At 45.6% G+C, this 26,996-nt stretch overlaps 1 protein-coding gene across 4 annotated transcripts in view; it reads right to left on the bottom strand.

The window, feature by feature from the left end:
* The window catches only part of LOC139050018 (phospholipid-transporting ATPase ABCA3-like), a 278,463-nt gene that overhangs the window by 91,846 nt on the left and 159,621 nt on the right, over positions 1-26,996 (bottom strand). For all 4 annotated transcript variants that reach the window (XM_070526088.1, XM_070526089.1, XM_070526090.1 and 1 more), the window contains 2 exons: positions 21,177-21,332; positions 3,087-3,297 (listed from right to left, as the gene is read on the bottom strand). In XM_070526088.1, coding sequence (XP_070382189.1) covers positions 3,087-3,297; positions 21,177-21,332 — 367 coding nt within the window. The remainder of the gene's footprint in view (positions 1-3,086; positions 3,298-21,176; positions 21,333-26,996) is intronic.

The raw sequence follows: 26,996 nt of genomic DNA, 5'->3' as shown, positions 1-26,996 counted from the left end.
ATATTTCGTAGACCTCGGCTGTGTAGACAGAGGCATGCTGCGCTAATCGAATACTACTTTACCAGTTTTTTGTAACGGCCTTGACGTCCACGTAGTTTTATTTGAGCCGTCAATTCAAACTTCAAGCAATATTGAAATTTGTCCTGAAAAGTGCTGAATTATTGTGTGATCTGTTTGTGCGCGGTGTCATTTTTTTTACCAGGGAGATTACCAACAAGGTAATCTCCCCATTATTGTCTGAAAGGGAGACAACGTTTACTAATACCGGGCATATCCTCACTACTATAGGTATTGTCGATAACAATCCATTGAAAAGCGCTAAAGGGAGACGGAGTGCCCAGCGGCAGATCTAGACAGCTCAAAGCTCCTGTGCTTGGGGAGCAGTAGGTTGCAACATCAGTGTCCACCACACGCATACCAGTGTCCACAACAGGCATATGGCTTTTGTTGGGATAAAATCTTCAAGTGCTTGTTTCCTGGTGTCAGTTGTTTTGCAACTCCCTCACGTGTTATGTCAGTCGCAATCACCAGCTGTTAAGAAAGGTTCAGGTAGCTGGTTTAAAATGAACTCCAGATCTGTTACACTAACGGAGATTGCGGTTGGATGTATATTGAAGAAATGGTGATGGTTTTGTGTGCTACAGCAGTGACAGAAATAAGTTCTATGCGACTGTTATTAGCAACTTCTCTAGCTGCAATAGGGCCCCGCAAAACAATGGCTACACCACTCGAAAGCCGGCTCACCTGAGTAAGGTCGTGCCGTACAATGGTGAAGCTTTTCAAAATGTTTTGTGTTTTTCACCTAGGTCTGTTTCGTGTAAGCACAAGGCCACAGGAGAGAATTTACTTAACATATCTGTTTTTCGTCAACTAAGTACTGTAAGAACGCTCTACAATTTCTGTGGATAAGAAAGGCCACTTTGAAACTGAAATGTAAAAATGTCAGTAAAAGTGAATGAGAACAAGGAGGAGGTTACGTGACAGAGATCTAAAGAAGGCGAATATGAAGGAGCAATAACCTTTAGGTTGTCGCGCTATTGTTTACCATGATTATTGAGACTTTGCCCCTCTTTCCTTGCTTGAGAGAGCACTTGTCTTTCGCTGTCGGTGACACCGAACTTTTTAGTCCACCTCCATTGCTCTGTCCGAGACGCGGGATTACCGGAAGTTGAGGGAGCCGAGACACGTGTTTCCGGCTTTGAGGTTTAGTTTGAGGTTCGGGCGCTGCGGGACAGGTATCTGTGGGCGCATCGAAGAGGATAGAGCAGCACTAGCTGCACCCACCATGGGGGCGGGACGGGTCACTGTAGGACCACTATGCGTGGGCTCCGAGGACTCTTGAGGCCTCTGCGACACTGCCCCCACCCGCGTCTCATCGACATAACGTCTTCGCGAAAGATACAATTGATTTATTGCTTCAAAGAACGAAATTTTCTCTTTGCAGTTAGTGCAATTACTTTACTTTTTAGAGCCACGGCGAGACCACGAGTAACCTGGATGGTCTCCTTTGCAGTTAACGCAGTGTGGGGAAAAAGTGCAATTGTCAGATTGATGATCCTTGGAGCTGCCTTTAGCACAGGTTGTTTGCCCTCGGCGTGCATGTGAAGCATGTTCAAACCTTTGAAATTTGAAACAGCGTTCGTGGTTTGAGATATAAGCTCTCACATTTACTTTTATGTAACCTGCGTCCAGCGAGGTAGGTAATACGGTTGTTCCAAAGATGAATATAACATGTTTTCTCGGAATTTCTTGGTCGTTTTTTCGGATGACAATTCTTTGTACTTTCATTGTTCTGGAAACCTTCCAACAATTTCTCCTTGCTCACGCCATGAAAGTCCTCCCTCAGGTATCACACCCCGGTTTGTATTTAGTGTTCTGTGGGCTGAAATTGTCACTGTTGCGATGCCAACACTGGGAATTAGAGAGCTTTTGTGCTTGATCGTTGTCATTTAGTTCTAGGAGGAGGTCCCGGCTAGATATCTGAGACTTTTTATGTCGGTTCAGTTTTGTCTTTCAGGGATTTGGTCCACAAGAATAGAGAGAGCCTTCTTACTGGTATGTTGTTTTCGGCGTGTACAACACAGTACTCGGGAAATGATGGAGCGTTGTGCCAGAACAAGAACTGGAACGGTGCTTCGGTGCGGCATCTTTTCAGACGCTACTCATAGACTACATAAGCTTGCACTGCCATAATAAAAGTGCGTATGTTGTGCAACAGCGCCAACCACCCACCACGGAGCCAAACCAGCGAACCTGGCTTGCGTACAAGTCTGCATTATGTCAGTCGTACGCCGTCACTATAACATCATATGCTGCCCTCAAGGTAGGATAGCCACAGAGGGTTAGCCCTTGCCCCCAATGATAAAGGAAAAAAATGGAAGAGAGAAGACAACAGGAAAGGCCAAACATTTAGAAAGAGAGACGGAGATTTGAGGAGAGAGAGAAAGAAAAAGGTGATTGCCGTTTTCCTTAAGGTGGGCCAATCAGGACGTACCACCTATATGAAGCAGAGGTCAAAGAGGTGTGTTGCCTCCACCGGGGGGTGGCAAAGGTCCGAACACTCGGCATCTGCTCAACCCCAAGGATCATCTTTTCCCCAGACACGGCTAAGACGTGCAAGGCTCCACGCGGGAGGGTCCAACCCTCTTGTGCTCGCGTACGTGGTGTCGCAACACACCAAACGCCTGCTGACGAAGACGCCCCGGTGGGGGCAGAGTAACTGATCAGAAAAAGAAACGTAATATATAGGATGAAGTGAACTGACTTGAGACACTAAGGACCAACACGGCTGCGAGTAGCCTTCGCCTGTAAGAGGAAATAAAATAGGCTTCTTCGAATGACCGAGGCACCTGACAAGTGGCGGATAAATAGAAAACGAAATAAAGCGAAACGCATCAATCTGATCTCAGATAGTTTGCTGAACCCCAAAACGAGGGTAGTTCTTAATAATAATCATAGTATTATTTCATTACCTTTCTTAGCAACAGTCGTGCTGCCTCGATATGCTAAACCTGGGCCGCAAAAAGGTAGCTGGCAGTATAGAATAAACCAATACGTACAACAAACTGGCGGCTGCAACACCTTACCACATGCTTTCTTCAGAAAGGGCGTCGACCCGCTGCAGACGACCCCACCGGACGCCAGGATGATTATTTGATCGGCGATAGCATCAGCTTCCTCCATGTCATGAGAGGACAGTAGCAGAGTTCTCTCCTTGGCCACAGTTGTCAAGGTATCCCACACTGCCCGTCTCGCCTCCGGATCTATGCCGGCCGTTGGCTCATCCAGAATAAGGAGCTGGAAGTGGAGTGATAAAGTTTCCGGTCACGCGCGCATGATATGACTAGATTGTCGAAGTCCATATGACCATGAGTTATTTTTTACATAGGTCGCTATATCATCATCATCAGCATCAGCCTGGCTGCGCCCACTGAAGGGCAAAGGCCTATCCCATACTTCTACAACTACCCCGGTCATGTGATGATTGTGACCATGTTCTCCCTACAAACTTCTCAAACTCCTCCACCCACTTAAGTTTCTGCCGCCTCCTGCTTGGCTTCCCTTCTCTTGAAATCCTGTCCGTAACCCTTAATGACCATCGGTTATCTTCCCTCCTCATTACATGTACTGCCCATTAACACTTATTTTTCTTGAATTCAACTAAGATGTCATTACCTGGCGTTTATTCCCTCACCCAATCTGCTTTTTCTTATCCCTTAATGTTACGCCCGTCATTATTCGTTCCATAGCTCGTTGCGTCGACCTCAATTTATGTAGACCCCTTTTCGTAAGCCTCCAGGTTTCTGCCTCGTAGGTGAGTACCGGTAACACACAGCTGTTATACGCTTTTCTTTTGAGGGATAATGGCAACTTGCTCTTCATGATCTGAGAATGCCTACCAAACGCACCCCAGCCCATTTTTACTCTCCTGATTATTTCAGTCTCATGATTCGGATCCGCAGTCAATACCTGCCCTTAGAAGGTGCATTCCTTCACTACTTCCAGTGCCTCGCTACCTATCATGAACTACAGTTCTCTTCCGAGACTATGAAACGGTACTTTATATTTCGGCAGATTAATTTTTAGACCCACCTTTCTGCTATGCCTTTCCAGATCAGTGAGCATGTATTGCAATTGGTCCCCTGACTTACAAAGCAACGTAATATCATCAGCGCATCGCAAGTTACTAAGGTATTCTCCATTAACTCTTATCGCTAATTCTTCCCAATCCAGCTCTCTCAATACCTCCTGTAAACACGCTGTGAATAACATTGGAGGCATCGTATCTCCTTGCCTGACGCCCTTCTTTATTGGGATTTTGCTGTTTCTTTATGAAGGACTACGGTGGTTGCGAAGCCGCTATAGATATCTTTCAGTATTTTTACATACGGCTCTTCTGCACCCTGGTTCCTAATGCCTGCATGACTGCTGAGGTTAAGAGGGAATCAAACGCTTTCTCGTAATCAATGAAAACGATATGCAAGGGTTGGTTATATTCCTCACATTTCTCTATCACCTAATTGATAACATGAATATGGTCTATTGTTGAGTAGTTTTTACGAAATTCTTCCTGGTCCTTTGGTTGACAGAAGTTTAAGGTGTTTCTGATTCTATTTCCGAGTACCTTTACAAACGCTTTGTGGGCAACGGACAGTAAGCTCACCGGCCTATTATTTACAAGTCTTTGGCGTCCCCTTTCTTAAGGATTAGGATTATGTTAGCGTTCTTCCAAGATTCCGGTACGTTCGAGGTCATGAGGCATTGCATATACCGGGTGGCCACTTTTTCTAGAACAATCTGCCCACCAACTTTCGACAATTGAGCTGTTACCTGATTCTCCCCAGCTGCCTTCCCCCTTTACATAGCTCCCAAGGCTTTCTTTACTTCTTCCAGCGTTACTTCTGGGGTTTCAAATTCCTCTCGATAATTCTCTCTTCCGTTATCGTCGTGGGTACCACTGGTACTGCAGAAATTTCTGTAGAAGTCCTCTGCAAATTGAGCTATCTCATCCATATTAGTAATGATATTGCCGGTTTTGTCTCTTAACGCATAAACCGTATTCTTGCCAATTCCTAGTTTCTTCTTCACTGCTTTTAGGCTCCCTCCGTTCCTGAGAGTATATTCAATTCTATTTATATTATACTTCCCTATGTCAGCTGTTTTACGCTTGTTAGTTAACTTCGAAGGTTCTGTCAGTTCTGTTCTAGCTATAGGGTTAGAGGCTTTCATACATTGGCGTTTCTTGATCAGATCTTTCGTCTCCTGCGATAGCGCACCGGCATCCTGTCTAACAAAGTTACCACCGAGTTTTATTGCACACTCCTAAATGACGACCATAAGATTGTCGTTCATTGCTTCAACACTAAGGTCCTCTTTCTGAGTTAAAGCCGATTACCTGTTCTGTAGCTTGAACCGGAATTCCTCTATTTTCCCTCTTACCCCTAACTCATTGATCGGCTTCTTATGTACCAACTTCTTCCGTTCCCCCCTCAAGTCTACGCTAATCCGAGTTCTTACCATCCTATGGTCCCATCCTACCAGTACTGTTGCTGAATTTGTTTTTGAAGCATCAACTATGGAGAATACCCCGGAAATGCGGAATCCACCATTGGACCGCAGTACGAACACCACAAGTAACGTGGGAGTTCAATCACTGGCCACCGACGACTTGCGTGAGACGATCACAGCGGTTGTGCTAGAACAATTCCAGAAGTTGTCTCCTTCATCACCACCACAAGTCTCTTCGATTGTCGGCATCGTACGCGAGGAGCTACAACAACCATTCGGAGTCCCTCAATCGCCGCAGCCACATCTGCAAACAAGCACGTACGCCCGTCGGACCCATCATCCAGAAAATCAACCCAAGGAAGACAGATGTCTTTCGCGCTCCTGACCGCCGTCGGCTCTGCTACCACTGCGGAGAAGCGAGTCACGTCTACCGTCGATGACCATACCAGGAGATGGGTTGCGAGGGTTGAGCGTTAACGCACCGCTACCACAGCTTGGTCAACGACGTCGCGATATTGCCGACTACCTCGCTTCCACTCAGTACAGCCCTCGACAGCCGTCCCTTTCGCTGACACCAGGCCGCTGCCTGTCGCCGCAGCCCCGTCCATGCATGGGCCCTGCCTGGGGCCGGGGGTCAGCCCATACGCGGAAAGGGAAAAGCAGCAACAGATGGAGGTGTGGCTGTTGTTCATCGAACTGGCGAAGATCCGCCGCCCCTGACGAAGACGCCGAAGAAACTATCTCGACGACATAACAACAACTCGCCGCCATCTTGAAGAAGACTAAAAGCAAAGAATATACCGGCCAAAGACCTGATGACGCGATGTACCAGCCACACGTCAAAGTGATGGCGCGTGATCCTACGCGAAGGCATAACTGAAACGCAAGACCAAGAACCACCGACCTCGACGTGCTTATCGATGGCCACGCAGTCATCGCCTTAGTGCACAAAGGAGCCGAGTACTCCGTTATCAGTGGATTGTTCGCTGCTATGCGGAAGAAAATCATGACGCATGGCACGGCTCTTAAATTCGGACAGCCGCAGGACACCTCATAACACCAACGTGGTAATGTGGACGGCAAGCATTACAGCACGTCACAGGCACAAGCCCGCAACACTCGTTGTCCTCCAACAGTGCTCGCGAGATGTAATTTTCCGCATGGACTTCTTATCAAACACGTCGCAATCATCCACCTGAAGTCGAAACCAATAAAGTTGTCGAGACACCAAGCAATCAGTCAGGTTGCCTTGAATTTACTTCAGGAATAGGACAGTATCCCGTCTCGCTGCAGCATTGTCATTTCCGTCGGCAGCGAAACACCCGCAGACGTAGAAGGCTTCATCGAGGTTGACCAACGTGCACTGCTCGAGCGTGACATTTGCGTCGCACGAGTGATCGCTCGACTCCACGGAGGGAAAGCGAAAGTGATGTTGACATTCTTCAACACATCAACACAGTTCAAGCACATCAACAAGGGCATAACGATCGTATACATCGAGGAAATGGTGGAAACCAGCAATGTGTTTGTCCTCTCCTATCCTGCCGCACCCGACCCGAACAAAATAGTCCCCGAACCAAGCTTCCACATAAATCCGTCTCCACCTGAGTAAGAAGCAACTGGTCAGAATTCTTCTCCGACGATACAACAGCTTTTACACATCCTCGAGAATTCGACAAACAGCAATTGCAAAACATCGCTTTATAACCAAAGAGTGTGCTTCACCACTCCGCCGGAGCCCTTACCGAGTTGCAGCACCTGAACGTGAAGATATAAGGCAACATATCGACTAAATGCTGCGCGACATCAACCAACTGTGGAAAACTCCTTTGGATTTTCCTGCAGTCTTGTTGAAGAAAAAGAACGGAACCCTACGTTTATGCGTCGATTATCGCCGACTAAACAAGATCACAAAGAAGGACGTATACGCCCTCCCACAGATAGACGACACCTTGGATCAGCTCTGCAAAGCTGAATACTTCTTCTCAGTGGGCCTTAAGTCTGGCTACTGGCAAACAGAAGTCGACAAGATATATCGCGAAAATACTGCCTTCATCACGCCGCACGGCCTCGATGAGTTCAAGGTTGTGCTAGTCTTATGCTAGTGTTATGCTATTTCGTCTCTTCTTGGCGTCTACAATGTTCCAGCGTGTGAAGGACACAGTGTTGACAGGGTTGAAGTGGCAGACTTGCCTTATTTAATTAGATGACGTCGTCTTCGCTGGAAATTTCGATGACAACTTTAGGCGGGTTGCGACTATACTTGAGGCCATCAAGTCATCAGGGCTCAATTGGAAGCAGGAAAGTTCCGCTTCGCTTACAATGGGCTTCTGTTCCTTGGTCACGTAACAGAAAATCTGGAGTCCGCCCCGACTCGTAGAAGGCAGCTGCCACCACAAACTTCCCGCAGCCCATCGACAAGATGGCAGTACATAGGTTCCTTGGCATGGGTGCCCAGTACGGGCGCTTTGTCAAGCAGTTTGCACGCATCGTTGAGCATTTGCCACATCCAAGTAAATGTGAGGTCGAGTTCTAAGGCGAAACACCGCCTACCGACGCATTTCAAGAACCCAAACAACGTATGCAGCCGCCACCAGTAGTTGCGCATTTCGACGAGCACACCGCTACCGAAATCCACACTGTCGCCAGCAGACTAGGCCTCGGTGCCTAGGCTGGCCGAGTGCCTAGGCTTCCGCTTTTCACAGAGGTAAAAGCGGAAGCAAATTATTCTACGAGCGAGAAGGAATACCTCGCCATCGTTTGGGCTACAGCAAAACTTCGTCCTTACCTATACGGCCGGCCATTCAGAGCCGTCAGCGACCATTACGCCATGTGTTGGCTAGGGAACTTATAAGACCCTTCAGTACGCCTGGCGTGGTGTAGCCTCAGACTGCAAGAATATGATATCACTGTAACCTATAAGTCCGGACGAAAACACTCTGATGCCGATTGCCTATCACGCGGCCCCATTGACCCGCCGCAGCAAGATGATGAGGATGACGACGCCTTCCTTGGAATAATAAGCGTGGAAGACTTCGCCGAACAGCAACGAGGAGACTCGGAGCTAAAAGCCCTAGTCGAGTATTTGGAAGGGCACACCGACGTTGTCCCTAGGGCATTTAAACGTGGATTATCTTCGTTCACGCTTCAAAAGAACCTACTCGTGAAGAAGAACTTTTCACCAGTCCTCGCCAAATACCTTATTATTCCCTCAGTACTGCGTCCTGAAGTACTGCAAGCCCTACATGACGATCCGCCCGCTCGACACCTCGGCTTCTTCCAGGCGCCATTGAGGATACAGGAAAAGTATGACTGGCCGCGCCTGAGCGCCGAAGTCGCCCGTTGCGTCAAGACATGCCGAGATTGTCAGCGACGCAAGAGACCACCGACAAGGCCGGCAGGATTACTACAGCCGATCAAGCAACTTTGCGAACCATTTCAGCAGATCGAGATGGACTTGTTTGGACTTTTTCCAACGTCAACATCCGGAAAAAGTGCATCGTCGTGGCGGCGGACTACCTCCCGCGCTTCGCTGAAACAAAAACTCTGTCGAAGGGTAGCGCAGCCGAAGTGACGAAATTGTTCTTCGAGGACATCGTGCTGCGAATGGTGAAGCAGCAGGATGTCCTTTTTTGTACTCCGTCTATGTATGCGCTGTAAGTGACGATTGATGCGAATGGTGCCCGGAAAATCTTCATCCACGACAGAGGAACGGCCTTTACAGCCTAGCTCACCCAGGCCATTCTCTAATACAGCCAGACAAGCCATAGGAGGACAACTATTTACCACCCGCAGACGAACGGTATTACGGAGCACCTGATTAATACCCTCGCCGAAATGCTAGCAATGTACGTCAACGTCGAGCAGAAGACGTTGGATGCGAACACATCTCGCCGTTCAAACTGGTTTACGGCGTGCACCCGACGACGACTTTTGACGCTATGCTGCCGTACGTTACCGACAAAGAGAATCTTGACATCGCCACCTTTCTCGAACGCGCCGAAGAAACCCAGCAGCTCGCCTACCTGTCAATCAAGAACCAGCAGGGGACGGACAGCCGACACTACAGTCTCCAACGATGCTACGTCGAGTACCAGACCGGCGACCATGTTTGGGTTTGGATCCCAATACGCCGACGACGACTTGGTGAGAAACTTTTACGCCGCCATTTCGGACCTTACAAGGTAATCGGACGCATTGGCGTCCTCGGCAACGAGGTCGTTGCAGACGGCATTTCTCTATCACATAGCCACCACTCACGACCTGAAATATTCCATGTTGTGCGACTTAAGCCATTCCACCCGCGCTAACGGACTTTGGCACTTTGAATAGCTCACCTTTGGACTTCCTTTGTACTTAGTTTCCTTGTTGTTTCGTTACTTCTTTCTTAGAGAGTGTGCTTTTGTTTTTCGCCCGCCTTTTATGTTTGCAGTAATGGGACGATGCTTTCTAGGGGGGGGGGGGGGGAGGGGTATTGACACGTGGATTGTTCACCGAATGACCACGTTTCACTGTCTAACAAATCTTATCGCTCAGCGCGGGACGCGCCTGCATGTATCGGAAGTTTCTTTAATAATGATAGTAATAATACTAATAATAAAAATAAACTCTCATTATTTCTATAAAGCATAATACATTCATAAGCCTGCCAAAGACACACTGGCTTGCCTGACAGAGCGTGACAGGCAGCACACAAATTGTTACAATATCAAAAGTGGAAAGAAAAGAAGAAGAAATGAAATACAAGGCAGCGGTAAATGTGTAGCATATACTGATACACATATTATGCGCATTTATAATACATGTACGTATCAGCACACATACAGGCTTGAGAAGCACATCTGGTGCGTGCATTTATCACCATGCCACACGATTAGTTTGCGTGGCATAAAAAAATGAGTACATGATTATAAACAACAGAGCGAATAAAAACAGAAATGCTCCAATGAAACATTGGCAGAAACAAATACTCTCGTCACATTTCTGAAGAAAGCCCTTCTATACATGTAACATAAGAGGACGTAAGTGAGGTCAATTTTTTATATGTTATGCCCACTCACATCTGCACGTTTTAGTGCTTTCTAGAGCTTATATTAATGTTGTCGATGGTTCTATCTGCTGCCTGTTGTCGCCGAACTTTGCATATTCTGATTCCATGCATGTGCGACGCCAATTTTGCAGAGCTTTGTGGGAGACAGGCGGGCACCAGCGATCACCCTGGAACCTTCGATGGCTTATGTATAAAAGCCGACGCGCTAGACCGGCAGATCAGATTTTTGACGATCGCCGACTATGTTCGTCGCTTTCGTTGAGCTTTCAGTGTAACCTTTTTTTGTGGGCACTGGTTCGCCCAATAAAGTTACTTTCGCCGTTCTATTCTTTTCTTTTTTTTTTTGCTGTCCTCAACCGTCACTACCACGTGCCACTATAAACAGCTAAAATATTGATTTCTTGTTCGTGCGGGGCCCTTAAACGGCATATATTTTATGTATTCAGTAAACGGTGATTTAATGGGTGACAGGCACCAGAAAGACAAGGTCTCCAGCGTAATTACACGCTTTAGAAGAAATATGGAACTGTTATAGCCTCGCAATTTTTAAACAGTATACACGGCATGTATTGCTATTCCTCGGTCTTGTTGCTGAACTGCGCAAGGCACGGCGTCACGAACAATAATTGTACCATCTCATCATCATCATGAGCCTATTTTATGTGCACTGCAGGATGAAGGCCTCTCCCTGCGATCTCTGATTGCCCCTGTCCTGCGCCAAAAGATTCCATCTAGCACCAGTGAGTCGTACCACCTAGTCTTTTGTCATCCTTCACTGCGCTTCTTTTTTGGTACCCACTCTTTCACCCTAATGGTCCAACAGTTATTTAACCTGCCCAGTGCCATTTTTTTCTCTTAATGGCAATTAGGACATCGCTTATACCCATTTGCTCTCTGATCCAAACCGCTCTCTTTCTGTACCTTAGAGTTATGCCTAGCATTCTACGTTCCATTGCTCTTTGCGCGAGGGAAGCTCGTTCTCAAGCTTCTTTGTCGGTCTCCATGTCTCTGCCCCATATGTCAGCACAGGACAAATGCACTCATTGTATACCTTCCTTTTCATTGATAACAGTAAGCTTCCAGTGAGGAGCTCCCGATGTCTGCCGTATGCTACCCTACCCATGTCTATTCCGTCAATTTCCTTTTCATGGTAAGGGTTCGCTGTAATTAGTTGACCTAGGTAAACGTACCCCATCACAGACTCTAGAGTCTGACTTGCAGTCCTGAACTCTTGTTCCCTTGCCCGGTTGTTCATCATTATCTTTGATTTTTGCATATTAATCTTCAACGACACTCTTACAGTCTCCCTGTTAAGGTCCTTAATCATTTGTGCAACTCGTCTGCAGTGTTGCTGAATAGAGCAATGCCATCGGCAAGCCGAACGTTGCTGAGGTATTCGCTTTCGATCCTTATTCCTAAACCTTCCCAGTTTAATAGCTTGAATCTTTCTTCTAAGCACGCAGTAAATAGCATTGAAGAGATTGTATCTCCTAGTCTGAACCCTTTCTTTATAGGTATCTTCCTACTTTTCTTGCGTAGAATTAAGGCGGCTGTGGAATCTCTGTAGATATTTTCATGGGTACTTACGTAAGTGGTATCTGCTGGTATGGTACTGCTGGTATTTCTACTGAATCAAATGCTCTTTTCGGTGATCTATGAAAGCCATATAAAAAGGCTCATTGTATTCTGCGGATTTCTCGATAAGCTGAATAATGACATGGATGTGATTTATTGCAGAGTATCCCTTCCTAAAGCCAGCCTGTTCCCTTGGTTGTCTAAAGTACAGTGTTGCCCTTCTATCGGAGAATATTTTGGGATATATTTTATATAACACTGGTAGTAAGCTAATGGGCCTAAAATTCTTCAGTTCTTTAACGGCTTGCTTTTTGTGGATTAGTTTAATGTTTGTATTCTTGCACTTTTCTGCGACCCTTGCCGTCGCTAGACACTACGTATAGAGAGCCGCCAGTTTTTCTACCATTATGTCCCCTCCATCTTTGGTTAAATCGACTGTTATTCCTTCTTCTCCTGCCGCTTTTCCCGCTTTCATGTCTTGCAAGGCCCTTATGACATCACCTCTAGTTATAGGAGTTTCTGTATCCTGTTCATCATTGTTTAGGATAGAGTAGCCCTGAGCCTTCTGAGTACTGTATAGGTCAGTAACACACACAATCTTACATGGAACATTCATATAAATTAAATTTACGGTAACACCTATGGCATGCTTGGGTTTTACGCCGTAATTTTTCATCGGCAACTGCAGCTGTCAAGTTACTTCTGTGCGAATCCTTAGTGAGGCGTAAACCTGAATAAGCATGCTCCATTTTCGACCCTTCTACTCTAAAGTTAAAAAACACCATCGAATCCATTGAAAACCGAGCTGCTCGTTTGATTCTGTCGAATTATTCTCGTCATGCAAGTGTCTCATCAATGAAACTAACCCTTGACTTGCCTAACCAAGAGTTACGTCGTAAATACGTTCGCCTATGCCTTTTTCACAATCTTTATTACTATAACGAAACACGTAAGTATGAACTAATCTCCTCATCATCACACATATCATCAAGCCCGGATCATCGTTTTAAGGTTGAAGTTCCAACTTGTCGCATCAACATTTATTTTGAATCCTTTTTACCAAGAACGACGAATGACTGGAACCGCCTCCCTGCCTCCATCACTGCGATTCCTGACGCCACAAGCTTCAAGAATATTTTTAACGAATGTGTTTGTAATAATCACCACCCCTCTCTGTAATGCCCCCGGGCCTTGAGAGTATGACAATAAATAAATAAGTATAGAATTCTTCCGCGGCTTTCATTATACCTTCGAGAGTGCGGATGATATCACCCGGCGTATCTTTCAGTGCATACATCTTGGTTTGTCTTATGTCGAATTTCCTTTTGACGGATTTCAAGCTGCGTCCAATTTTTACGGCTTCTTCAGTCTTTGTCACGTTATAGATTCGTATATCACTTATTTTCGCGTTGTTGATCAGTTTTGAGAGTTCCGCCTTATCTTAGCTCATCTTTTATCTGTCTTCTCTCTTGAGTTTGACACTTTCATTCTTCGTCATTTTTTATTAGGTCCTTTGTTACTTGAGAGAGCTTGCCTACTGGTTGCCTTGGCGCCTTGCACCCGACTTAAATTGCTGCCTCTGAAGCTAACCTCGCTGTGGTTTAATTCATTACCTCTATGTCATCATCATCATCATCTGTCTGTTCAAAGGTTGCATATTTGTTTGCAAGTACCCGCCTAAATTTGTCTGCTTTTACCCTTACTGCCTCTAAGTTGACCTGTTTCTTCTTGACCAATTTTACTTTTTCTCTGATCAAATTGAGGGGAATCCTAGCCATCACTAATCTATGATCACTGAACGTTACCTTAACTATCACTCCTACTTCCTGCACTATGCTGGGATCGGCACACATTACGAAATCAATTTATATTCTTGTTTCACCATTAGGCCTTTTCCAGGCCCACTTTCTGTTGCTACGCTTCCTGAAACGGTGTTCACTATTCTCAGCCTATTGTTTTCTGTGAATTCTATTAGCATCTGTCCTCTAGCGTTTCTAGAATGGACGCCGTAGTTGCCAATTGCCTGTTTACCCCCCTGATTCTTCCCCACTTTTGCATTGAAGTCCCCCACTACTACTGTATACCGAGTTTGCTCTTTCTCATCGCTAATTTTACCATCTTCATAAAACTGATCTAATTCCTCATCGTCGCGACTGCATGTTGGAGCGTAGGGTTTCCACTACCTTTACTCTACACGTATTGTAAAGTTTGATTACGGCTACTGCTACTTTCTCATTATTGCGCGCTATGTCGTTATGAATTTGGAAACTTACCCCGTATTGCTTCTTATCAGGGCAACCGCTATGGCAGAGCAGGGTGGCCGTTATTTAGCAATTTATAAGCCTCACCAATTTTTCTGATCTCACTAAGGTCGAAAACATCCCAAACAACATCCCAAACAACAGCGTACCAGGACCCTCAAAGGGTCCTGGTACGCTAGGCTCACTCGACAGAGTTCTGCTGGTAAAGGTTGAGAGGGTCAGTTTTCATTGGCGGCCTGTCTGGACCCAGAGATTCTTAGCACTATCTGCTGGGTTACAATTCTGACCACCGCCTTGGTAGGGTGCACCACAGCTCTTTTTGACTGAAGGTCGTGGGTTAATTGCAGATATCACCAGGGATGTTGTGGACGAATACTGCAACAGGGAGGCCAGTTCCTGTTCTGGTGAGGGAGTGTCATTGTTCAAGCTTAGCGAGGCTTCCGAATTTGGATCTACCTGGATTAGTAGAGCCTCACTCGCTTTCGGCATCTTTCGCCAGTGTCAGGTGTCACTCAATGTCTGCATAAGTACAGCACTGAAGAATGTCAGATTCAGACACACCATCGTCAAAAATAACAGGGGGGGGGGGTGATTTGAACTTCCGACTACCCTAACCGAGTATTCGACAGAGCTCAGTGAGATAATCGCGCAGGCGGCTAGACTACCTTGTTACCGAAATGTATGGCTCGGAGTACCCTACATGTCCTATGTGCTGATTTGTCCACCCTTTGCGGGTTTGGTTTCATGATATATTGTCAGTCCACCGTGGTCCTAACCTCTTGTTTCCCGAATCTCACGCATGCATGCAGTCTTGAACGTGCCTAAGTACACGATATATTTTCGCAAAATTTGAATACCACTTAGCACTTGTGTGTAAAAATAAAATAGCAAAAGTTTTTTTGCGCCTGCCGAGAGGCTCCCAATTGCGTATCATCCACTCGTCGCGTCTCCTCGTCCCTTGGCGTCCGAAAACTAGGGCTCCCGAGTACCTATTCGGAATGGTCAGTCGCGCCGCCTTCTCAATACCGCTCTGAGCCTCGCGCAAAGCAGGCGAAGTTGACGGCACCCAATGGTGTCTTCAGCCTTTCTACAGCTTTGGACAGCAGTTACACTAGAGCTAATCAGAGGGAGGAAATGAAGGAGGGGGGGAGGGGGGGAGGGGGGGGGCTAACTGACCCCGCATCTTTTCTGCGAAAGCTGCGGGCCTAAACGCTAGGGAGTTGGGAATTCTATGCTTCATTTAACCTACAGTGGTGCCTACTTCGACGAGCCAGACATGGTTATTACATTTCGCGTTTGTAAGCAATTGACGGCTCTGCTACCGCCGCGGTCGCAATAGGATTTTTCGGAATGCAAATTAAAATAAGCAAGAGACAGCAACTGCAGATGTAGACGAAAGGAAAGGACGCAAGTGCGATAGTTCGGACGCACTGAAAATCGTTGTGTTAAGTTTACAGCAACGTGTTGTTTCTACATGCTTTTCCTAGGCTCTGTAGAAAGGTACTTATTCACGCGTCCCAGCGTGTCATACTGCGGGTCTTCTCTTTATTTCCCAAAATCCCAGGAAAGTGTACGAAACAGTATCTGCAAATTTGGTAAGAACAGTGAAAGTGTTTAGCGCATTTATATATTCAGTTATTTGATATACCCTCAGGGACGAGGCATTGCATAGGGGTGTATGAAACAAAAAATACAAAGAAAAAGAAAAGAATGAAAGCAGCATAAAAGATAACAAATCAATGTGTAATTAACATGGCCATTATAAAAGCAGCAGGTACAGAAATGGGATACATGTTCGCGGCAACGAAATAAAGAATGAATCATAACAAAATAAACCAAGAGTAAACATTGCTAACATAAACACAGCAGGCACAAACATGGGCTCTATTTATACGACATTAGCGATAGTGTTTTTAAGGAGTTCATGGTTTCGAATTGTAGCAAATTTTTCAGGAAGGTGATTCCCCTCTCCAGATGTGCGTTGGAGAAATGAAAGTGAAAACGAATTTGTTCTGAAAGAAGGTATGTTTACATGTTCATTCATCATCATCTTCAGCCTGGTTACGCCCACTGCAGGACAAAGGCCTCTCCCGTACTTCTCCAACTATCCCGGTCATGTACTAATTGTGGCCATGTTGTCCCTGCAAACTTCCTAATCTCATCCGCCCAGCTAACTTTCTGCCGCCCCCTGCTACGCTTCCCTTCACTTGGAATTCACTCCGTAACCCTTAAAGACCGTCGCTTGTCTTCCCTCCTCATTGCATGTCCTGCCCATGCCCACTTCTTTTTATTGATTTCAACAAAGATTCCATTAATTCGCGTTTGTTCCCTCACCCAATCTGCTCTTCTCCTATCCCTTAACGTTACACCTATCATTCTTCATTCCACAGCTCGTTGCATCGTCCTCCATTAAATTAGAACCCTTTTTGTAAGCCTCCAGTTTTCTGACCCATACGTGAGTACCATGGTCTGATCTTCGGGATACGTATTGCGATGACGGAAGCAGTTCTTTAATTCTCGATGAAAAAAGATTTTATGAAAAAGGCAAGACGAAGTTGGTTTGGGGCGTGATTAGAGAGGAGGTATGCTCAAGCTTGATTTAATGACCCTTATGCTTGCAATTCTTTTATAGTTAGACAGGATAAAACGGACTGCGTTATTCTGGTTCATTTCAAGAGAATGTGTAAAGTTTTCATAACCTGTCCTCGACAGACGCGGTTTTTAGTTCCTGGATAAAACAGCAGCCTTGAAAATATTTACTGAAATTCGCTTATTTTAGAGCGCAGCTCTTTGGCGCCCGTTCCTGGGTTTCGCGTCGTCGTCGTCGTCGGCGTTGTCGTCGTCGTCGTCGTCGGCGTTGTCGTCGTCGTCGGCGTTGTCGTCGGCCTCGTAACCAGCTCGCCAACGAATCTGCTGCTCCGCCGCCGCGCATGCGCGCTGTCGGCTCTCCGGGCGAGGGAGGATGATGGAAGGGAGGAGGAGAGACTGTGGAGGAGGGCTGGCTACACAAATGGCTCTTTGGCGTCCGTTCCTGGGTTTCGCGTCGTCGTCGGCCTCGTAACCAGCTCGCCGACGAATCTGCTCCGCCGCCGCGCATGCGCGCTGTCGGCTCTCCGGGCGAGGGAGGATGATGGAAGGGAGGAGGAGAGACTGTGGAGGAGGGCTGGCTACACAAATGGCTCTTTGGCGTCCGTTCCTGGGTTTCGCGTCGTCGTCGGCGTTATCATCGGCCTCGTAACCAGCTCCGCCCCCCTTTCATCCCCCCAGCGCTAGCAGCGACCGACTGATACCGCTTTCGTGAGTCCGCTACCGCACTCACGAAAGACGTCGTGCACTTCCTGCAACTCGCATTAACCGTCCATCGATCCACACCGATGTTAGTAGTGGGGGACTTTAATGTTGACATAAAGACAAACAGCAATTTCCTAACACTTATGCGGGAGAACATCCCGTTCCTCTCGCTCGTAACGCGTCCCACGGCTGTGACAACCTCGCGAGGCACTTGTACAGATCTCGTCTTTGAGAATCAAGCATTGGTGTACCAAGTCGAACATATATCAGTCTATTTCTCCGACCACAAAGCTTCCTTCATGACTGTCAAGAACTGTTAGTGGAGTCTTTGTTAAAGGAATACGTGTGAAAAAAAAAATTCTGTGATAGCGCATACATGTGTTGCTCGATTTCTTTGCCTCAATCTATCGAAAAGGTGAAACAGCTTATTTGCTGCGCTCAAATTTCGCATTAGGAAGTAACGTAATCGTCGGTAATTTTTTATCTTCATTAATCATACTAGACTTCAAGGTCGTTTTTCTTTTGTCCTCGGGTAAATAGACAGGGTTCGCTGTTTATTTATAAGCGACGCTTTATGGCTTAAATGTTCTCAGAATTCAAAATATGTGGGTTAATTGCGTAATTTCCAATGCGTTTTGAAAGCAAGTGCCCTGGAGCTAAATGCGTATGTTTTACGAGGGGCGCAAAGCTTTTCCCGCTGCCATATCCTCGCCAAGTATGCCCCAAAGCTGAAACTCAGCAAAAATGGACAGACCTCTCCCAAAATTTTTTTTCAGAAGTTAAATGTCATTGAATGAAATACAGCTTTTGTAAACACTTTTACTTTTTGTGTAACTACAACAATTTTATAGTTTATGGCTTGATAAGGAGCTTCGGAAATTATTCCTCAATTTTCATTTCCCCGCTATTTCAATGTTTTATAGAAAGCTTCTTGGTATCGCCAATCATTCAAATTATGTATTTCGTTTATCTTTCTAGAAGAAAGGCTACGTAATGGGTGATCCGTAGGAGCCGTGCAAATTGTGTGGGCGTAAATTTCACCCTTGCAAAAATTTATGTATGCGAGATGTCTGCGTAATGTTTTTTTTTCGAGCAGCACAAAATCTATCGTAGTGCTCTGTCCTAAATTAAAGCGCCATCAAGATCAAACGTGGGCAGCATATGAGAAAACCTACGGCATCCTAATGTGCGAAGCAAGCGGCCTGCACATGAAATACAAATATTGCAAAGAAACTCCTTTCAAAATGCGCTTGATAGCATCATGTGAACGTGTTACGCTAGGAGCTGCAGTTTCCCAAAGGAAGTCGATGTTATGCAGAGTTTACTATTGTGAAGCATAAGCATCCTATAAAATAGGTGTAGAGAAAATAAATTTTTTTTGGTTATACAGGTTTTCTTTAAAAAACTTATAATTCAGAGCATATACAATTTGGCATGTCCAAGCCGAGCAACATTTATCCCACTGCGGAGACTTAACTACATCTTTGCCACCAAGTGTGAACTTAGCAAAAATGGGTGGACTGCTCAGACGAATATGGGAGAGCGACTAAACGCGTTTGCATCAAACACATCTTTAACAAAAAATATCTGAAAGGATTGTTCGCAAATGTCACGTTTCCGTTATTAACTACCTATCTGAATGCCTCAAAGGAACATTGACTAACGCAATCGATATATTTGCCAGGAAAAGGAGTCATCGCAAATATACACCCGCCGTGGCTGCTGTTGCAGTGGCTATGGTGTTGGGCTGCTGAGCATGAGGTCACGGGATCGAGTCTCGGCCATGACGGCCGCATTTCAATGGGGGCGTAATGCGAGAACACCCGTGTACTGAGATTTCAGTACATGATAAAGAACCCCAGGTGGTCCAAATTTCCGTTGTCCCGCATTACGGCGTGCCTCGTAATCAGAAAGTGGTTTTGGCATTTTAATCGCAAATATACCATTTTACAGAATTTGGACCCTAATGACTCTATTAGAAGAGTCACGAAGAATTCTTAAGCCCCCCTTTTTTCCCCATTTATGCGCCTTATATTAAGTTCACACTGTGCTTTCGGCATATTGAACAACGATTTCTTTTTCGGTGAATGTAGTTACAGATTTTCAGCGAACCCGGTCGTCGTTCATTATTTGTGCGCTGTACAGGGCTCGTGGTAGGTTTCCCTCGTGGTCTTGATGAATGACGAAGAGCATCTTGTTGATATTTGTTGAAAAGTATAGGCAAGTTACCATTACTGCTTAAACGAAGTGCCAAGTGTGTGGGGAAATTAAAGCCTTAGTAAGTTCCCTACGAAGGATATCCGCAGCATTTTGACTGCGTTTTAAGAACGACACAGAATGTTACCTGGGTACCTGGGGCACTTTAAGCGCCAATATCACACCTAGTTAATATAGTGGTACAGTGTGGCTGATATACTCGGAAAGCAAAATATTTGGCAATAAATTACTGCACATCAAAAATGTTTCTACAAAGCAACCGAAGAGGTTATGTGCTTTCATGGTTTCAATGTAAGAAGTCGTATAGGGGAACACTATATAGCATGTGGTTTAATTACAGGCAAATGAAATTGTTATTTCAGTCGCTTGAAAGAAACAGCTTGTTTAGAAATTGGGTTGTGACGCTGGGGAGTCTCATAAGGTCGCTCGTTCATCAAACTGTGTTTTCCTCAAGCATCGTTGTGCGAAGTTTCTCCGGCGGGCTTTTGTACTGAGAGAATGTACTGAGAGCAGACTGTTGATTTCGAAGATGCCGCTTATTTCGCGGTCATGACTTGGTAATGCCCACCTTATGCCCTTGAACCCACTTTTATTCTTCTGAAGGTTTCTTTCTCATGCTCTTGGTCCTCTCTGAGGATAGATAAACGTACCCTTCCAATGATTCTGAAGGTTGAATGAAAGTAATTAATACAAGTTCTCAATCAAGGCTGTTCACCACGTATAATTAAATATAGTATAGGAAGGCCATTGAGTTCGTTCAACTTAACGATGTGAAGCGGCATAAGCTTGACTGACTAGCGTATTAAAAAAATGTATTACCTCCATAATGGGTTACGCGGTGGCAAAAGATCTGAGTCAATGTTCGTCGGATTTTATTTATCAGAAAAAAGTTGACGATTAAGATTTTCAGCGCAATATCTAACTATGCAGATCCTGAACCTAAATTATCTGAGGATGTGTGATGCAACACAAAAGAGTCCTATACTCGTAAGTCTCGCGTAAACGAAGAATGCCTTTCTTGTGGGCGAACTAGGAATATCATCTTTACTCGTGCTTTGCATGGTAAAACGCCAACGTGATTTTGAGCCGCGCCATATTGGGGAAGTTGGGCTTGATTCTGACTGCTTGGGTGTTAACATATACGTCATTACACGCGCGCGAACACTTCTTGTCCTCGCCGGAATTAAATTGGGGTTGGGAATGGAGCGCGCGAACTGTTGAGCGAGGCAGCGCCGTCGCCACTAATCCACCATAGCGGGCTTTGTTGAAGTTACCTCTGGCTCAGAGACAATGGTCATCGCTATGCTCAGCTTTCTCTTCATGCCGCCACTGAGCGCTTTGGGCAAGCTTGAAGCCTTGTCTTCTAGCTCGACCATACGCAGGGTCTCCTGGATGGATTTCACGAGCATCTCGGCCTTTCGTCTCTTGAGCTGCGAAACAAATAAAAAAAACGTTTTGGGTGCTCTACATTGTCGTCGTTCATAGTCACACTAACAAACAATTATAAATCGGCTTGATTAAGTGTAATTTATTCGCGTTGACACCTACATAATGAGAATTATCCTTCCCGTGGCAGAACATGGTCACTATGACTCATAAATGTTCTGATAGGTGCACACATCTATATGCACTTACCCAGTGGGTACTGGGTGTGTGAGCATCTGGAAATTCGAAAGGCGCCTAAGGCGGAACGAGTGGAATGCGCGTCGCTATAAAGAATCACTTTATTCATACCAATCACAAAAATATTCCCGGAATACAGCGTTCGTAGCAAAGGGACGTTTGTTTAACGAGAACACTCAGTTCCTATGCGCATTTACACGCTCAGTGCTTTTAACCAGCGTCGGCATACCTTATATGCAACGAGTAGCGAAGCTGCTTTCATGTTCTCTGTAAAAACTGCGAACAAGTCGTGTGTTTTATAAGGGTCTGCTCGGGAGTGTGACTAACACTCGAGTAGAAGCAAACAAAATTGAAGATAAGTTTTGCGACATCTACTGGGTCTAATATACACGGAAAATTTCAATCATGCACAGTTGACCACAGTTGGTTTGGGAGCCAATTAATTTGAACAGCTTAGTTGCACCGCTAGGCACACCACCCAACATGAAAATAATGTTTTTTTTTTCTTTCTCTCTACGTGCCCGATAGAGCCAATGTCTAAGGATGCCTGAAAAAATTTCTCCAATGATTACGATACTTCCTAATGCGAAATGTGAGTGGAGATGTATACGTGTTTTAATTTCATGATATAATGGCTGGGGCAGACAATCTGTCTCATGCGGCACGTTGAAAACAAAGCAAAGTGCGGCACAACTGCTTTTCTAATCGGGGGATAGCGATAGACAGGGCGTAGGTGAAGCGTGGGCGCGATTCACAGCAGCCGCTGCAGATAGACCTCCGCTCACGCTGCCCTTTGTTTCCCAACGGCAAACACGCGCTACTCTGGTGCCATTTCGTAGCCATCGTGGCCGCAGAGGCCACCTTGCGCGGCACTAAACATTTCTTCGCACACTTTTGCCATACCCTCATCCTCCGCTTTCCGCCTAGCACTCTGTTCGCTATCGCCATCTTTCGCCCGCACTCCGAATTCACTCTTTTAAGCTTCTGCTGTGCTCGTTCGCTCGGTTACGAGTACTCTGAGGTAACAAAGCCTACGCTCGCCGCAGGGACGGGCGTCTCAGAGCTGCGCTATAACATCGACCACTACAACCCTTCACCGTCCCATTTTCAGAGTGTTCGCTGTGACCGCATGACTGCAACGGTTGTATTGGAAGCCCTGACTACTAACGTTTGTTTTTATTAGTATAAAACCAACACTCTCACAAGCGGATCCACTGGCAGCCATGGCCAGCCGGAACCACCGTAGGCAACCGGAGCCACCACGGCTAGGTGCTCCGAAGCCACCGTAGCGAGGCACAGACTTCTGGCTCTCTAAAGCTGACAAGTATCCAATAAAATTGTGCATTTTCTACATACATCCTTTCTCTCTGGTCAGCAAGATTTTCCCAACGTTTTCCTGGTCCTCATTCAGTCCGGTAATAAGGGCGTGGACCATTGTTACACTTATTTACCATGCATGACATGTCGGCGACGAATCTACTATAAAGAAAACGCTATTTCTTGGTTCTGTCTTCTTAGTAATAACCACAGTTTTCCCCCTTTTGTTGTCCTGACATTTTTTTGGGTTCATTTTTGCGTTTACATTAAGCTCGCACTCGGCATTGTTACACGATATATGCAACATAGGCATTTCGATGGGATTACTTTCACCGAAATTAAGGTATATAAAACGACAGCGTTTCAGAAATTGGGACACGAGATTCTGCATCCCCAAGCCGCATTTGGTCGGCTGCTCTTGCCTTTAGATGAGAAGCACGGTTTGAGCATTTGGTCAAACGGAAACAGCGTTAAGTCGTGCGCTGGTGACGCCATGGGGAAAATAAACAGGCGCTTGAAAGCAAAAAAATTACATTTCTCTTACAATTGAAAAACGAACAAAATGAATTTTCGAATAAAAATTGGAAACAATTAAATGCAAAAAAGAGCAATCACTGTATTAGTCGTAAGGATGTCTTGGATATCGCGATTTCTCGTAATCCGCAAGGGCAACCTAAGGCGATCTAACCTTAATGACGATATACACAGCCTGCTGCAGTGTTGCCATACTAACCAGCTACAGATAAACCCGTCGAAAAAAAATGTGTTTACTCCCTTCCTACCAACGAACACTTACTGCATTGCTCCTATCTTCTTGGGCTCAAGTCCTATCCCTGCAAGTTTTTCATGTAATTTTCTTGGCGTAGAAGTAGACGGACATATTAAATTTATTGCACTTAACCAAACTAAAATAAAAGATTACCCACGGGATTAAGGTACTTCTAAAAGCACGAAAAATATTTGACCATCAAATACTGCTATTATTATACTTTTCATTTAATAATTCCCGCATAAACTACTGCGTTACTTGCTGGTGAAATACTTACGTAACCCATTTAAACTCATTGGAAATCCTACAGAATCATGCTGTTAGGATAATTACATTTAGCCCACATAACAACAACGCCTCACATCTTTTAGGAACTAATAACATTCTTACAGTCACACAATTCATTAAATATAACATCTGTACCTTTTTGTTCCATCAAATCAATTACACGCAATGCGATAGCTTGATACCACAATCTTCCCTATTAAATACTAATATTTCCAGGTTTGCAATAAATAGGAACTTCATTTTACTTAATATACACACTACTTATGGCAAACAGAGCATTTATTTTTCATCTATCGCATTCTGGAACACACTACCATTATACATATAAACACTTCAAATTCATGAATTCAAGAAACAACTAAAATATTACATTCTGTGGAATACTGATGCCTAGCCCATACTCACAACCACTTTTTCAGGGTGCCTTCATTTCATTTTCATTGCCATACCATTAGGTTTCTGTTTCTGCCTCACATATGCATTCGAGTTAACATATTATACTGTGTTCGTCACGTCACCTACGCTGTTACATTATCAGTTGTAAACGAGATTGTGTTAAACTGTATTTTTATGACACTTATGCATATGTAATTCCTCAATGAAACTATTGATTCTAACATCTCGAATTTTCCTACATTAACGATTTGTTGAAACTGCTGTATGTTTGATTTATTACGTTTACTTTGTAAAAGAGGTCACATTGCAGTATTTGACTTCGGCACCACCTTCTGAATACTAAAAACTTGTAATCTTTCTAATCATCTCAATGAAAACCGATTCTGATTCTGATTCTGCAGACGGTTTGGAGACCCTTGCTAGTTTGGAACTTTTGCTCTTGAAAGAACGCGAACGCCAGAAGCCAAGACTGGCTTGGGTTCTGTGCATGTGTACTTGCGGCATGCAATTGTTTTTGGTCCCCAAGCCTCTTGGGTCCCCACTTCTACAGCTCTGTAGTGTCACGCTGCTGCAACGCGCATCATGAGTTTGTTCCACGGAACAACCACGAAGACCTACAACACGAAGAAAAATTAAAGTAAGGAATCCACGTATCACGGAAATTGAGTGCCGATAAGCGCTAACTGAAACATTTATTCATTCTGTCAAATCTATTGAAGATGTATTTCTGGAAATTAGTGCTATCGTGAACCAAAATGTCGAATAACACATTTTACATCAGCTAAGCTCGGCTTCAATTTTCCGATTGGAACATGCGCTTTACAGCTAATAAATAAACTATATAAAGAAATCACGCTATTCACTAACATTCCACATCAGCAATGGATGATGTGCGCAGTGTCTCCACCTATTAGTGGAAGCCATCTGTGAAATTTATATTTGCAGCGAGTGACCTTATGGTGCCCATTGTTAAAGTTAATTTTGTATACTGAGAAGTACACTTGTTTATCACTCTGCAGTGGCTGCTTTTCACCGGCTAAGAAATGTCAAATATTATTGCTTGGTGCAGGCTGCGTCTGCAGGTATCGGAGTATTCCGCAATGTTATCGGTGGTTCTACACCTTCTCTGTTGTAACCGAATCATGTGCAATTTTACTTCCTGCGCTACGCAATTGTTTTTTTTTTCCGAAAGGCACGTGGACACCGTCAGTTACACTGGAGCCTGTGACAAGTCCTCTACAAAAGGCGAAGCTGATGGCCCACTGACCAGATTTTCGACGATCGCCAACTTTGGTCGCCCCTATCGTTGTGTCTGTGGTACTTGTTTTGCTACGGACACGTTCGGCCAGTAAAGTGTTAGTTGCATAATTCACAGTTGTTACTGGTGTGTTTTTCTCCGTGATTACAACGCGACGTGTGGGGGAGGTGCTGAGCAGGTCCGGTCATGGACGGCAACTGCTACTGTGCATCATCCATACGGTTTATCCGTTGTGCTCCAGCTGCCCAGTCTGGGGGCCCTCATATGACTAACTTGGCGGCGTAGGATCCACTGGAGCGGTGACCTCGTGGTCGTCGAGTAGCATGTTGAGGTACGTGATTCTTTGTCTTGCATTATGGTTAGGTCGCGGAATCGGACAACGACTGCGCTGCGTTGTGCCGTCTTTGTTACCGCTCGTCGTGAGGTCTTATTTAGACGCCGTACTGTTGGCTTCAAGGCGTCAGCTTGATGGCTGCGTGTCCTGGCTACTTTGTCGAGAAGCATGTCGAAGCGTCGGCTGTGGTGGAGGATCTTTGGCATTTCGACGAACCACATATTCATGGATTGCTGTATCTGGTTTTCCGCATATGAGCCTATTAACTGGTCCCACATTGGGGCAATGTATTGGCAGCGCTGCGGTGAAACGTAGCGGCCTGGCGACCGCTTACGGGATGGTCGTTGATGGCTCCATTCAGTTGCGGCAACGTCGTCGGCGATATCGCGAGCCCGTTCCCCTTGTCGGGGGTGCGTTCTTTCACGGTAAACCCTCACAGTCCCAAGTCGCTGTCTGGGCATTAGCGGTAGACATCGTCGGCCTCTCCTCAATGATAGCAGATAGGACGGTGGTCTGTAGCGTGTCACACGTTTGTCTTCCTCGGGGCATTGCGTGCGCCATTGGTGTAGGGATTTGCGGTGGCGGTGGTGGCTGGCGACAGAACTGCGGCGTTATCGGGCATTGGCGTGGGCGCGGATGAGGGGCTTGACCACGGGCAACGACTGCGTGGATGATTGCTGTAGGTTAAGCCTACGGGAATTCTGATGCTCGTAGCGATTGCTGAATTTCTTCTCGAACAACATAGGTAATAGATGAAACCTCTCACTTTGACGTTGGAAACATCATTTTCAGTTATTCTCGCACAACTGCTCTTGTAGCCTCCCGCACGTCATTGTAGCAGAGTGCCTGAACTTGGCCGCTGGGTGTCGTCGTCGTGCGACAGTTGTATTGCCACCTGTTTCGAATTTCGACCATTTTCGAAGTGTTGGTGGCCTCACGAAGAAACTTGCGACGGTCTTTGGGGGCACCATATTATTAGGGATAAAATGTGCTGCTTCATACCGCGCATGAGTAGGGAAACTCTCTTCTCGGAGATTTCAGGGTCGGCGAGATGGAAAAGACGGCTCAGCGCTTCCGTAAAGATTGCAAGGTTCTGTTAGGTAACCGCA

This window comes from Dermacentor albipictus, chromosome 9, assembly GCF_038994185.2.
Source record: "Dermacentor albipictus isolate Rhodes 1998 colony chromosome 9, USDA_Dalb.pri_finalv2, whole genome shotgun sequence".
NCBI lineage: Eukaryota > Metazoa > Arthropoda > Arachnida > Ixodida > Ixodidae > Dermacentor > Dermacentor albipictus.
Note: the sequence above shows the minus strand (reverse complement) of the source record. Positions and strands in the feature narration are given on the sequence as shown.